At 42.0% G+C, this 13,991-nt stretch overlaps 1 protein-coding gene across 2 annotated transcripts; it reads right to left on the reverse strand.

Annotated features, from left to right (window-relative positions):
* Positions 1-1,004: 1,004 nt before the first annotated feature.
* Positions 1,005-13,685, reverse strand: TMEM35 (transmembrane protein 35). Of its 2 annotated transcripts, none has more exons than XM_012650069.1 (2): positions 13,404-13,685; positions 1,005-2,777 (listed from the first exon to the last, which is right to left on the reverse strand). In XM_012650069.1, the coding sequence occupies exons 1-2, from the start codon at positions 13,521-13,523 to the stop codon at positions 2,394-2,396; spliced, it is 504 nt and encodes a 167-aa protein (XP_012505523.1). In that variant the 5' UTR covers positions 13,524-13,685; the 3' UTR covers positions 1,005-2,393. The 2 variants fall into 2 exon arrangements, with proteins under 2 accessions (XP_012505523.1, XP_012505524.1); XM_012650070.1 differs by lacking the exon at positions 13,404-13,685 and adding an exon at positions 10,659-10,938 and having other exon boundaries at positions 2,060-2,777.
* Positions 13,686-13,991: the final 306 nt, after the last annotated feature.

Consider the following 13,991-nt stretch of genomic DNA (forward strand, 5'->3'; position numbering starts at 1 on the left):
ACAGAGGATGGATACGGTTACCCTCAGAGGTTTTCTAGAGATGTGTGTTCTGAGCCAGATTTTGTGCCACCTTGCAAGTAGCTAGATGCCAACATGTAAATATTCCTAACCTTGAGGAATCAATTGACCTTAAAGAAAGTGACTAAAACAGCACCAGAGGCTTAGTCTAAGATCTGAGCTTAGTTCCTAATTTATTCTCTTATTAGAGTAGGAATAAGAGAGAAAGGATATAAATTTAACGACTCTCAATGACTTGTTGAGGCTAAAATATACATATAAACTTTAGGCAAAACTGTAGGGGGAAACTTTGCAATCTTAGAGATGATTAAAGTTTAAGTAGATGTATTTGGGAAAGGCTACAGCACAAATGATTATTTACCACATCTTGTGTTTATATGGTTTTCAGAGTAGTTTCACACTTATTTAATCATGCATGAAAATTGAGACTTCGATTTTTCCCGTGATGCTATTCTTTAGTAAAATTGAAATTTTCTCAAGTCATTTTTCATGCTTTTAATCATTTCATAGACTCAAAGAAATGTAAATTGGAAGGGATTTTAAGGCTTCTACACCCTTCTTTTTGTAAATGAAGAAACTGAAGCCCTGAGTGGTTCAATATCTTGTCTTACGTGACAAGTCTGTGGCAATGCAACTTTGTGCCACTTTGTGGACACATACATAGTGAGAGACAGTGGTTCATCTTTATTTAATATACCTTCAATTTTCTCTGAAATCATTTTTCTAGCTTCCTTTGGCATCACCTAATAAAGCAGAACTCCCCAAAACTGGACATTGTATTGGAATGCTAATTCTATGGCTTTCTGTCTTGTGTGCTAACATCACAAACATGTGGGGGAACTTAAATGAGATTGGAAAGTTGGCAACCTCGTTAGTGTATTAAGTGTTATACGACCCCCTCTCTTTCCTCTCCTCCCTTAACCAGACTTAAAAAGAGAGCCTGAGTCCTTTGATATGAGCCTTTCTTTCAGTATTTGTCCAGACAGTTTCCTCCAAATTTCAAAAATTTTTATTTTGAAAGAATGAGAGAAATAAGACAGAGAATTATCAATTACCAAGAACAATGACACTGAAGAAAATACAATAATAAGTACTCTCCCCACACACACCCCCCACCCCTTTCCCCATCCCTGGCACAATAATATTAAAACCATCAAAGCACATCTAACAAGGAGAAATAGCAGTATGTAATGAAGAAAGCAAATTTTCATACTGCTCAATCCAACTAACCCATATCAAATGTCCTTCCCCCAGCTAAACTCCACCCACCAGAATGATAAAGAAGTGTACAGGAGACAATCCTGGGCGATGACTTGGAACTCTGCTTACACTAGCAAAATTTAGTGAAGAATCAATAGGAGTAGTGAATCTGTTTGGCAAGGAGACACTAGATACAGCTTGTCAAATTTCAGATGATTTCAGAGAACAGCTAGAGTTTGAGAGTCACAGACTTCTAACAGGACTGATCCCTGCTCCCTCAACTGCAACTGTGGAGCAGCTGCCAAATCCTGGTTAATTGCAGAGAATAGTGGAAGTGAGGCAGCTTTGGGCTTAAAAAAATCTGAAAAAGATATCTGGTAACAAGTTTACTATTTCAGTTTCAAACTGTGAGTAAAGGGGCTTAGTAGATGGGACTCGGACAAAGGCAAGGTGAAACTTCCTATTTTATCACTTAAAGAATTAAACTATCTGTTGACTGCATATACCCGTTGTTTTAATTAAACTCAATATGGAGTATTTAAAATTTAAACAACTGTTAGGGTAGGGGCTAATTAATTTTACATATAACTCAGTGTCTCAAATTGAAATGAATTTTTTTCCCAAAGTGGTGAGTTTAAGTTTTCAGCTTAATCTATTGAGGAATTCCTCCACCATGGGAATATGTTACTTGTTTTATGCCAGAAGTAAGTAGGATTCTCTTTATGGGAGGTTTTTTATTTTATTCTGCCTTTGCTGGAATCAATCTATAAAGGGAAGGATACTTGTGCAGGATTAGTTTAAGATCAGAGCCTTCTCTGCACATGTGTGAGTGTACACACACACACGTACTCACACACACAGTAGTTAAATACATTTTCCCACACATAATCTCACAGTCACATGCTTGCTGGAGTCCATCTCACAATTACACTTCAATAGTAGCTGTATACATGTACATGCAGCAAGATGTGAGAATTGCCCCAGAGTGATTAAAGGTGGCACACAAATGTCAATGTGGGGAGGTCATTTTAGGGTATAGATGTACACAAGCCAATAGGGTCATTATCTTGCAGATTATATTTTTCCCTTTCCCCAAGATAAATAAATCAAATGAAAAACACACACTGACATGGAAGTAACTGCCTGGAAGGTCCACTGTTTGCACTTGCACTTTCCTATGAAACCTTCACTTTGCCTTGAGGGGCCTTCTCATATAAGGAAGGTTGCTCCTCGGCACTTGCGGGCAAGGGCTTCTTCTCAGAAGACCGGTCTTCAGGCTTGCGGGCAATCAGCAGGCGGCAGGTGAGCAGGATTCCAAACACCAGAGCATGGGCGTAGCGTTTGAGAGGATCACCAACCAGCTGGTGGAAAAAGAGCACAGCCAACACCAGCAAGAGCAGGAAGAAGTTGGCCACATCTTTAGGACGCCCAGGCACAAGGGTCATGACGATGCCGCAGGCCACCTCAAGGGCACCAATGCTTTTTCGGAGCAGAATGGAATTGATCCCCATTTTCTTCAGCAGAGGGAGGGCTCGGACATAGCTCTTGTAAGCACGTTTCTAGAGTGGGAATATCATAAGGAAATCACTGCATTAACCATGATTTTAACATTAGAATGGAGAAAACACAAGCAGGGTCCTCCTTCCCTACCATTCCCCTTCCAACCAGCCAAGAGTGTCCCACTTTTCACTTTGTCCCCTAAATAAAAGCTGTAATTAAGATAAGAAAAAAGCAATCTGCTGGGATCCCTGTGAGTTAAACCTTAGTAGTAGCACTGCTATGGTCTGAATATTTGTGTCCCCCGCCTAAAAAATTCATATACTGAAATCCTAGCCCCCAAGGTGATGGTATTAGCAGGTGGGGCCTTTGGGAGGTGATCAGGTCATGAGGGTGGAGCCTTCATAAATGGGATTAGTGCCTTTATAAAAATGGCCCCAGAGAGCTGTCTTTAGAAGGTACCATCTATGAACCAGAAAGTGGGCCCTCACTAGAAACTAAACTGCTAGTGCCTTGATTTTGGACTTCCCACCTTCCAGAACTGTAAGAAATAAATTTCTGTTGTTTAGAAGCCACCCAGTATTTTGTGATAGCAGTCTGAATGGACTAAGCACCAAAAGTAGTAAGGCAGAGAATTTGGCTTTATAGTTTAATAAGCTTCTGACTATAAATCATAAATAACATTAAGAATTTTTTTTTTTGAGACAGAGTCTCACTCTGTTGCCCAGGCTAGAGTGCTGTGGCATTAGCCTAGCTCACAGCAACCTCAAACTCCTGGGCTCAAGCAATCCTTCTGCCTCAGCCTCCCGAGTAGCTGGGACTACAGGCATGCACCACCATGCCCAGCTATTTTCTATGTATATTTTTAGTTGTCTGGCTAATTTCTTTCTATTTTTAGTAGAGACGGTGGTCTCGCTCTTGCTCAGGCTGGTCTCGAACTCCTGAGCTCAAACGATCCACCCGCCTCGGCCTCTGAGAGTGCTGGGATTACAGGAGGGAGCCACCGTGCCCGGCCAAGAATTTTTAAAGAATTCATTGGGCCCTTAAAAACTGGTACATGTTAGCCAGAACCATATTTTCTAGTGTCTGTCTTGTCCAAACCCAGATGCATATGAATACCCAGCAAAGTGAAACAAGGCAAGGCGCAGTATGGTAAAGCCTCACTTTTGGACTTGCCTAATTTGAAATCCATGATATTTCAGAAAAGAACTGAGCTGGAGCTTATATTTATGCAATCTATAAAAATAAATATGTTTGCTGATCAAACAGAAAAATAAAAATGTATGCAAATATAAATACCTTATATATCTTTAAAATGTAATATGACACAACCATTCTCTCATTCATTGGTTCATTAAGATAAATCCTCAGACCTTTATAATATCCTGATTTGGTTAGCCTAGTTCATTAATTTTAATTCAACAAATATTTATTGAACACTTACTATGCATTATGCATTGGAGAGACAGAGATGAATAAGACAGGGTCAAAAGCTCTTGGTCTACTGGGGGAAACAGATACGTAAACAATATTATAAAGCAGCACACTTAATGGCATATAATAGAGGTCTTATACAAGATCTAACAGTAGCCCAAAGGTAAACATCACAGGACAGAGGAAGGAATCACTATATATATTACAAAGTAATAGAATTATATTGACCTGACAGTAATAGAGCATTCATATTTTTTGCTATTCACATTGGCCTGATCCTCATTTTGGAGTAAATTGCTAATATTTTATCAAGTGTTTCATATTGGGTTGACCCACTGCTTTGTTTTCATTAAGTATCCATTCATTTATTCAATATTTCTTATGTGCCTCCTTGGGCTAGGCACTATACTAGGTACTCTGGATATAGATATCAATCATTCAAAGGCCCTGTCGTCCCAAAACTTGAAGTTTATAAGGGGAAGAACAGATATGTAAATGAGTGAGTGCAATAAAGTGTTATGAGTGATGGATAAAATTATGTAGCAGGTACAATAGTAGCCCACCAGAGGGAGTGGTCAAATCTCTCTAGATGGTGATAGAAAATTGGGAGTGGAATCTTAAAAGAAGAGCAGGTATTCATAAAATGAATAAGGGAAGGGCATTGCAGGCAGAGGAAGCTGGATAAGTAAAGACCCTAAAGCACAAAACAGATGAGTGTGCTGGAAATACTGTCTCAGTTCAGCATAGGTTGAGGGAAGGGAGGAAGAGAGGTGAGACATGAAACAGGAAAGACAGATCTGAATCAGCCTGTGGAGAACTAGATCTGTTGTATTATCGAGCTGGACTTTGTCCTATAAGCCAGAAGGAGCAACATAATCAATTTGCTTTTAAGGGAGGTCCCTGTGGAAATAGTGTGGAGGATGGATCGGGGAGAAATGCCTGGAAGCAAGGAGATCAGTAGGAGACCTGGACTAGCTGAATGACAGTGAAAATGAAGGGAAAGGAGCAGAGTCGAGGATAATGTGAAAGCAAAAATCAACAGAACTTTGTGTCTTATCGGATATGGACACTGCAGGAAAGGGAAGAGTGAAGAAAGATTCTCAGGTCTCTGGCTTGGGTGCCTGGACAGACAGGTGTTACCATCCTCCAAGTATGGGTCTATATCAGGAGGTACGGGTTGGGGGGGTGGGGATAGGAATCAGGAAGGAATGAGGAACTCAATTTGAGGGCTTTTAAGTTGAAGTATCTCTAAGATATCCACATGGAGATGACTGGTAGGCAGCTCAGTAAGAGAAGTCTGAGCTAAAAGGTAGAGAATGGATGGATAGTCATCAGTACATATGATGGGAAAAAATGTATGACAGTTAAGAAATGGGAAGAGAAAGAGAGTCTACAAAGCAGATAGAAGAAAGTATGATCAGAAAAGCAAGAGGAAAACCAGGAGAGATGGGGACACCAAGAGGAGTTTTTAGAAGAACAGTCAAAAGTGCCAAATGCAAGACAAGAATCAGGCAGAGACCGGGCACGGTGGCTCACGCCTGTAATCCTAGCACTCTGGGAGGCCAAGGGGGTGGATCGTTTGAGCTCAGGAGTTCGAGACCAGCCTGAGCAAGAGTGAGACCCCCCCCCCCGCCCCGTCTCTACTAAAAATAGAAAGAAATTACTTGGACAGCTAAAAATATATAGAAAAATTAGCCGGGCATGGTGGCGCATGCCTGTAGCCCCAGCTACTCGGGAGGCTGAGGCAGGAGGATCACTTGAGCCCAGGGGTTCGAGGTTGCTGTGAGCTAGGCTGATGCCATGGCACTCTAGCCCAGGCAACAGAGTGAGACTCTGTCTCAAAAAAAAAAAAAAAAAAACGAAAAGAAAGAATCAGGCAGAAAGCCAACTTGACCTCTCAGAAGCAACTGGCACTTAAAATAGTGTTCACACACTCTAGGTTAGGAACAATGTTAAGTCATTTCTTTCACATCTGGACAAGTGAATGCACCTTTATTTCACGGATTAATTATCATAAGTGGCACAAGATAATCCTCTATGAGGACTGTTGAAAGACTAATGATTTAGTGAAATAAAACATGGGTTTGGATCCAAATAAACTTGGCGTCAAATCCCAGCTCTGCCTGTTTCTAGTTGGGTGTTCATGAGCAAATTATTTGACCTCTCTGAACCTCATTTTCCTGAGCAGGGCCTGGACTAAGGTGAAGTGAGGTTACTTGCCTTGGGTGGAAAATTTAAAAAGGTACCACAAACATTCATTAATCAAAGTAAATAATACCCATGATAAACAAAATATCAAAATGTTAAATAAAGGCAGGCTCCGACTCTACACTCACACGACCCTCACTCACCTCTCCTTAACCCTCACCCTGTCAGAGACTTGTCATTATTTAAAATTTCGCCTCATCCTAGTCCCTACCCTGTTCCTGAGCATATAAGGAAATGCAAAATGTTAGTCATTCTTCTTCCCTCTCTCGAGGTAGGTTAAATCAGGGATTTTTCAGACAGAAATTAGAAAAGAGGTTGGACAGAATAAAGCCCTGGACTGAAGGGAGCCAGATTTGTGTGGAGCAGAGCTGAGCTGAGGGTTAAGGCACCTGGTGGTGGTGAGAAGCCTGCCCCTTTCTTTTCGCTATTAAATGAAATACATACCACCTGCCTACCCCCTCTGCCTTTGCACTCTGATGCTGGTAGCTGGGAAAACTTAGGGAAAGAAATCTAGACCCGGGAGGCTTCCTTGACACTTTTAGTAGGGGTCATTTCTAATTAGCAGCACATAGTTTCTCAAGAGGCAATTCCTAAATCCTAAGTGTAAGCTTCTGTTGTGATGAACACAGGAGGCAAGGTGAGTTTCTTACAGTCGGAGCCAAGACTTCCAGATGCTGGCTGAGTGACTTCTGAAAGAGCTCCTTTTTTGGCTAATCACCCATCATTCAAGAATAGATTCTTATCTATACTATAGTGGAAGCTGTAGCCTAGGGCCAAATTCCAGGTCTTTAAATCAAGTTCCTACAACTTCAGTGATTTTTTTCCTCTCCATTTGGTGTAATTGCATATTACTTTTTCAGTTGTTTAGCAAACCTCTTAAACTGCAGCTGTGGATATTTTTATGCAGCTGTTGCCTCTTTCTTTCCTCCTTTTCTCAAGAGGAAACTGCATGTGGATAAGCCATTTTATCAAATCTTTAGTTCAAAGCTGAGTAGGTACAGATAGGATTTATTCTCCAGGACTCCAGACAGGGAATGTTTAGTTTATTACAGATGGGACTAAACTTGGATGGGTCTTGACATTATAGGAAGCCATTTATCTTTCTCCTGTGGAGTAGGATAGAGACATCAAAAGAGTTCTATTATTGCCAGCTTCCTCATTATGCTTGTTCCAGGCCACCTCAAGTTTAACAATAGAAGGGTCACATGTCTTGAGTCTATAGTAACTAGGTCTCTAAAGACTTTAATTGTACTGATAGTAAGAATAGAGTTCACGGATTCGCTTTCCCAAAAGGCTCTTGCAATTCACTTTGTTAGGTCTGTTTTCTTTCCATTGCAATGACCCAGACGCTGAAACCATAGTTTCCTTATAGGGAAAGGAAGCAGGAAAGAGAAGGGTTTAGTCAAATGTTTCAAATCCCTTCGGTCAAAGGCAATTATCCAGCAATATCCTTGGACCGGATTCTTAAGTCAAATTCCAATTTCAGTTTTGCCCCTAAATTGCTTGGAGAAAATTATTAAGTATTTTATTACCTTAGTTTCCCATTTTGTAAATTAAATGAGTATTTTAGAAATTTAGTCAAAGAATCAAAGTGTCATAGCATTAACTGAGGGCCACACACACATTTTATCACTAATGAACCATACAATTAGAAGTCCATATATTTGAAGTCACAGTAATTATTTTAATGATAATACCAATGAATCAAGCAGGTCCATTCTTGTGGTATGAGGACATATGATTCAGGCATGAGTCAAAAAGCATATGGAGCCTTTCTTTGTCATACCTTTTTTTTTCCTTTTTGTCACTTATTCTTCAAAACATCCCAGGGTCCATAATCCCATATTAATTACATTAAACTTGAACAGCTCAAAACTATCAAATAATATTCATCTTTGATTAGAATTGATAACCGACCCAAGCCAGCTAACAGGACAAAATGGGAACAGAGGGCAAGTGGTTTGGTCCACTTTAAGTTCACTTACGCCCACTAGGTAATAGAAAAAAAATTGGTTAATATACTGTATAATTCCATTTACATAAAGTTCAAAATCAGGTAAAACTAACTTATGTTGTTAGAAGTCAGGATAGTAATTACCCTTGGAGAGAGTAGTGACTGGAAGGGGCCATGAGGGAGGTTTCTGGGGTGCTGGTCATGTGCTGTTTCTTGATATGGGTGCTAGTTACATGAGAGTATTATAAAAATTCCTTGAGCTGTACACATACGCGCATGTTTCAATATATATGTTAAACTTCAATCAAATGTATAGGGGAAAACTATATGAAAGCAGAAGAAAGAACTGACAAAAATATATTTTGGCTAAAAATCTCAGCCTGGTTGCTATCTTAAACCATAAAGCCTACATAAGTGCTGCAAAATTTACTGACTCATGTATGATTTCTTTGAATCTCTGTAGGAAATAAAGCCACATGTGAATTATACATCATTGTTTAAATGCAATAAAAAGTCCTTATGTTTAATTGCCAAATATCCATATGAATGATAAATATCTTTTAGGTAATTCTACTTCCCACTGTCATATAATGTCCATCAAAAGAAGAAGCTGGCAAGCCTGGTCCTACTAACCAGGACTGCATCTTAAGGCAGAAAAGTCTGACTCCTACTGCAAGTCAAAGATCACTCTGAAACTCAGCCGTTGGCCATATTGGGAAGCTACAAGCTCCCCGACTTAAGCTTCAAACCTGTAGTAGTAGCTTAGCTTGTGATGGCAGGCTGTGTGAACAAAGCAGTCACTTCACATCTCAGGGTCTCAGTTTCCTCTCTAAGGGAACAAACATACTGTACCACCTCAAAGAGCAGTCTACTACAGTCTCGAATTCCTGGCCTCAGGCTATCCTCCCATCTCAGCCTCCCAAAGTGTTGGGATTACAGGCGTGAGCCACTGCCTGGCCCTCAAAGAGCAATTTAAGCATCAGTGAATTATTATTAATATCTCAATTCCTAATTGGAAAACAATTAATGGCAGTGATTGGAAGCTTAAAAGATTACCTATGTACATTAAATAAACTACCCAAACATGTTGGAAGTGTTTTCTCAGGTTTATACAAACAAGAGAGCATTTAACTACAGATAAGCAAATCGATCAAATTAACAAACCTTCACTATAGGGGGATGCAAGGAATCAGTGACTTGCCCATCTTCCTCCTGGCCAAAATCACTTGGATTTATTGTGATAGGATTTTGATGTTTTCTTACCTTTCTTTATGTGGCCTCCTGTGTTTACAGGATGAAATCACTACTACAAAAACTAAATACCACATTTAAAGCAACTCAACATTCTTATGTTCCTAGGACATATGCTTACCAGGAAACTGCTTACCAGCACTTGTAAGTGCTGTCTCCCAATTTCAAGTGAACTGATGAAGGCATTTAGTCAAAGGAGTGGCCAGTCATGTTGAATTCACGTGGGATTTAGAGTACTCTATAATGATACTTGCTAAATCTGGAGGAGTATGGGACAACACACGCCAAATGGGCTATTCAGAAATGCATCTGGAAGTTCTGCATGGGATCCACTGTGCATTACAAAGCAGCAAGTGTGGATTTTTCAATATTAGCTGATTGCAAAAAGATCTGTTCACCAGAGTGCTTGAAAATAGCATCTTTGTTCTTTTAAATGCTTGATTTCGATCCCTTAAACTGGCCATTCAAATTAGTTAGGAAACCACTGCGTAAAATATAATTACTTACCATAATCACCCAGAGCATTTCTTGAACACCTACTATAGCAAACACTGTACCAGATACTTTTGCATGTAATCTCAGTCAATATTTACAACCTTCTTAGGTTTCTGATCCTCATTTTATGAATAAAGAAACCCCAAGAGTACCAGGACCTAAACCCAAGCCTTTATTAACTCCAAAGCCTGCACTCTTTTCACTAACCTTTCCTGGCTTCTCCAGTAGAGACAGGAGAAAAGCTCATAGTTATTTGTCTGGTTTTTAGCAGTGATTCTCCATGGAAGGGCTAACACCTAAGCATAACACCAGTGGTTTTAGACAAGAAAAAATACAGTTGGCAGAAAAGCAAAAAAAAAAGGAACAATTTTTAAAAATCTAAATTTGAAAAATTGGTTTTGAAGTAAAACAAACCCCAAAACATGGATTGGGCAGTTAAATTGGTACAAAAAAGAGGGAAGAATGTGTCAGATATTTTCAAGAATCAGTTACAGGTTCTGGCATCCATAAAAACCCAACGGTTTTAACCATTAATGACCCCTCTACTGGGATTATTGAGTCATGGGCTTGGTTTCTAATCTCTGCTCCAACAACAGCTTACCCTACCAGCCTTGGATACATCATTAAACTTACTCTGCTTCAGTTTATCCATCAGTAAAATAAGAATAACTAATAAGATAAATCTACCTCACAGAGATGCTTTAAAGAACAAATAATCTTAAAACAATAACAACACCACCACTTTGAGATCCTATAAGAAATGCCACTGTAGTCAATATATAACTAAACCCATCAATGCAGAGGAATCACTCCTAAATGGAAAACAGAAAATTCTAGATAATCATCCTAGCCGATGTAGAGTTGGGGTTCTGAGGGACTGTAGTCCCCTTCTAAGAAGCAAGAAATGGCTCCTGAACTGCATAATCGAGAGCCAACCAGAGAAATCTGAAGGGTAGTGACCAGCCAAGGCAATGCTACAATGACTCGTTCATTCACCCATCCATCCCACAAATATATATTGAGCATCTTCTTTGTGCTAGAACTGAATTTCCTCCCCTTTCCTATGGGTTCAAGAATAAAGTTGGGCCAAGACTAGGCACTATGCAGTAGGCTCTATGCTAGAGAGCCATCTCTAGTCTATGGCCTGATGCTCAATGCAGGCGGGGACCCTGGAAAAGGGCAGTCTGAAAATCTTCTTCAAGCTTCAAACTACTGTGATGTCTCCTTCCTAGTAATAGTCTTTCCATTCCCTACAGATGCCCCTGAGCACAGAAGCACAGAAGTGTGCACACACACATACACACACAATGGTTCTATACTGCTGTATTAGATTATACCTATTTAATATGTTCATATGTATGATATGAAATCTTCGTATTTGTTTCTTCTGCCTTTCATTAGGCTGCAATAGACAGCTCCATTCCCTAGGAAGAAACCTACTGTAAACCCATTTGTGGCTGGTCCTCCTCATGAGCTCCTGCTAAGCTGGTAGGAAGCTTCCCGGTGACTCCATCTTAGTTGCAGAGCCTAACACTGTAGGGTGCAGCTTGGGGGTCCTCTAAAGCAGCTGACCAGGGTCTGGAGGGCAGGGGGCATACTGAAGATGGGTACTATGTGCCTAAGGCAAGGGAAAGCTTACAAATGCCTACAGTGCACACACACAAATATTTAAATACATGTACATATAAAAAGTAAAGCAAGAGCATATTTATTTATTTATACTCTAACACCAAACTACTACTGCCAAGGCAAAAATATAGTGGCATTTCCCCTCCACCCTGTCTTTCTGCTCCAAGCTCTTTAAACCCTTTGGTGGCTTCTGCTACCCCACCCCGCCCCTTCCCTCCCCAAGGCAGGCTGCCTTGGATACTCATTTTGACCTGATTTCAATTCCATCTGGTCAAACGTGCTGGGAGGAGGGGTGGGGAGAAGGAGAAGCATATTAGGATTTGCCACTGGGGCCAGACCTAAGCCCTTGAGTCCCAGCCACCCTCCCCCATCCCAGGGTGATCCTGTGGTAAGGAAGAAACGGAAAGCTCCAGCTCAAACCCCAAGACAGAAGCCAGAGCTGCCTGCAAACATTTTCTGAGCGTCCACAATTTGCCAGTCTCCATCCATTTGCAGCTCACGTTGAGGGGCCCTGGAAAGCTCTGCAGTGGCTTCAGGAGAGCTATTAATTCCTTTCAATATGTGAAGCTATTCCTCTCTGCCTCAGCCCTAACAGGGAGTCAGTCCCTTTTGCCTCTTTTCTTTCTCCCCTTCTTTTCCTCCCCTAAGCTCCTTTCCTTCTTGACCTTGAGAGCCCAGTAATGTGCTCCCTCCCATTACTGGCAGTCAGGCAAAGGCTTCGAGAGGCAAGGTCCCTTCAGCTGGGGTGGGGAAACGAAGAGGCAAGTGACAGGGGGAGAGGCCGGAGACTGAAAGTGCTGGAAACATCCCTTGCCATCTTCTGGTATTCCACAGCATAAGAGCAAGTCCTCATCACGCCCAACTGGGGAAAGCAGCCCAGCCCCCAGGTTGCAGAGGAGATGTTTTGGCCAGTCACCTTTGGTGACTCCAACTCTGCAGAGGGGAAAACCTGCAGAGGGCCTGGCCCTGGGCATCCACAGGAAGCAATGTGAGGATTATGAACTGTTTTGCAGGAGAGAAAAGGCAGACTTTAAAGATTTTGTAGATTAGCCTATACACAAAACAAAATAAAACAAAACATCCAGTTCTCCCATGAAAGAAGAGGAAGAAGCAGGAGCTCAGTGACCTTTATTTGGGCCAAGACTGCTTTGTCTCAAGAAGCCAGATACATATCCAGGCAGCTAGAGGAATACTATCAGCTCTCTGCCTGGGGTGAGGAATACCTAGCCAGCCCGCACGAATTGCTTGTTTTAGTAGCCCATTCTCCCCAGCTCTTTCCCTCTTTCAAACCCTTTGTTCTGCCCTAAAATAAATAAACTCTCCAGCTTGCTAAACTCTTAGCTCCAAGGGAAAGAATCAGACTTGCAGACTGGTTGCCCAGACTTTGGGCGTGTGCTGGAAGGAGGGAAGGAAGGGCTCCTGCCAATGACAGGTGCTATGCCGGTCTCAGCCTTATGGTTTACCTGGGGTGAGGGGTACTCGCTGGGCAACCCCTCCCCCAACTGGCATTCCGTAGCTCCAGAACAGCATAGCCCACAAATGAAAGCGCTCTTGCCCAGCTGCTCCTTCCGAGCTGCAAAGTTGTTGGGGAGAAGGGAGGGTGCGGGGTGGGGTTAGGGGTTAAGGGGATGGGACCGGAGATAGAGAAGGAAAGAAGGGGAGAGGTGCTCACAGTCCCATGGGGGTGCGCTCCTCATCACCCGTTTGCTTCACTTACCATCTCACTGTAGGCATCCTTGCTGAGCCTGGGGGTCAACTTGATGGTCCCCATGAAAACAAAGAAGAGTCCCAGGGCCACTGAGAGGGCCACGATAGTTACGGTTCTGGGAGATGCCATGGAGTCACCAAGGCAGGTCCCAACTAATCCTTCTGCTTTGCGCACCCGGTCTGTCTAAGGCGCAAGCAATTAGCACTGGGAGAGCTGGAGGGACGCTGCGGAGGCAGCAGGCAGCTAGAATGACAAAGGGAGAGGAGGGAGCTCGAGAGAAAAATTGAGAGATCGAGATTCAACCACTCTCACTACAACAATCGCTGGGTCCTAATGCCCTACGCTTGCTCCTCACAGGCCAAAAAGACAGTCTCGAAGTTAAAGGAAGCCCTCAACTGAGGCGGAAACTTCAAATCTTAAATGGGGAGAAGGTAGGTTGTGCTTTGAGTTCAGTCACCGAGCGGCCCCTGGAATGAGGAATTAGTTAGGACGGCCTTTCTATCACTTCCCACCGGGTGCCTTTTCATCTCCCCATCCCATCTGTCGTTCTTCAGTTATTCACTCCCTTTTTCTCACCTCTCCTTTTCTGGCCCCCTT

This window comes from Propithecus coquereli, unplaced genomic scaffold (assembly GCF_000956105.1).
Source record: "Propithecus coquereli isolate 6110/MARCELLA unplaced genomic scaffold, Pcoq_1.0 Scaffold31, whole genome shotgun sequence".
Taxonomy (NCBI): Eukaryota; Metazoa; Chordata; class Mammalia; order Primates; family Indriidae; genus Propithecus; species Propithecus coquereli.

Bases quoted from the DNA above. Each gene is read 5' to 3' on its own strand.
- TMEM35 (XM_012650069.1), bottom strand. From the start codon at position 13,523: ATGGCATCTCCCAGAACCGTAACTATCGTGGCCCTCTCAGTGGCCCTG. The intron at 2,778-13,403 runs GTAAGTGAAGCA...TTCCCACTCTAG, and splicing joins AGGATGCCTACAGTGAGATG to AAACGTGCTTACAAGAGCTA.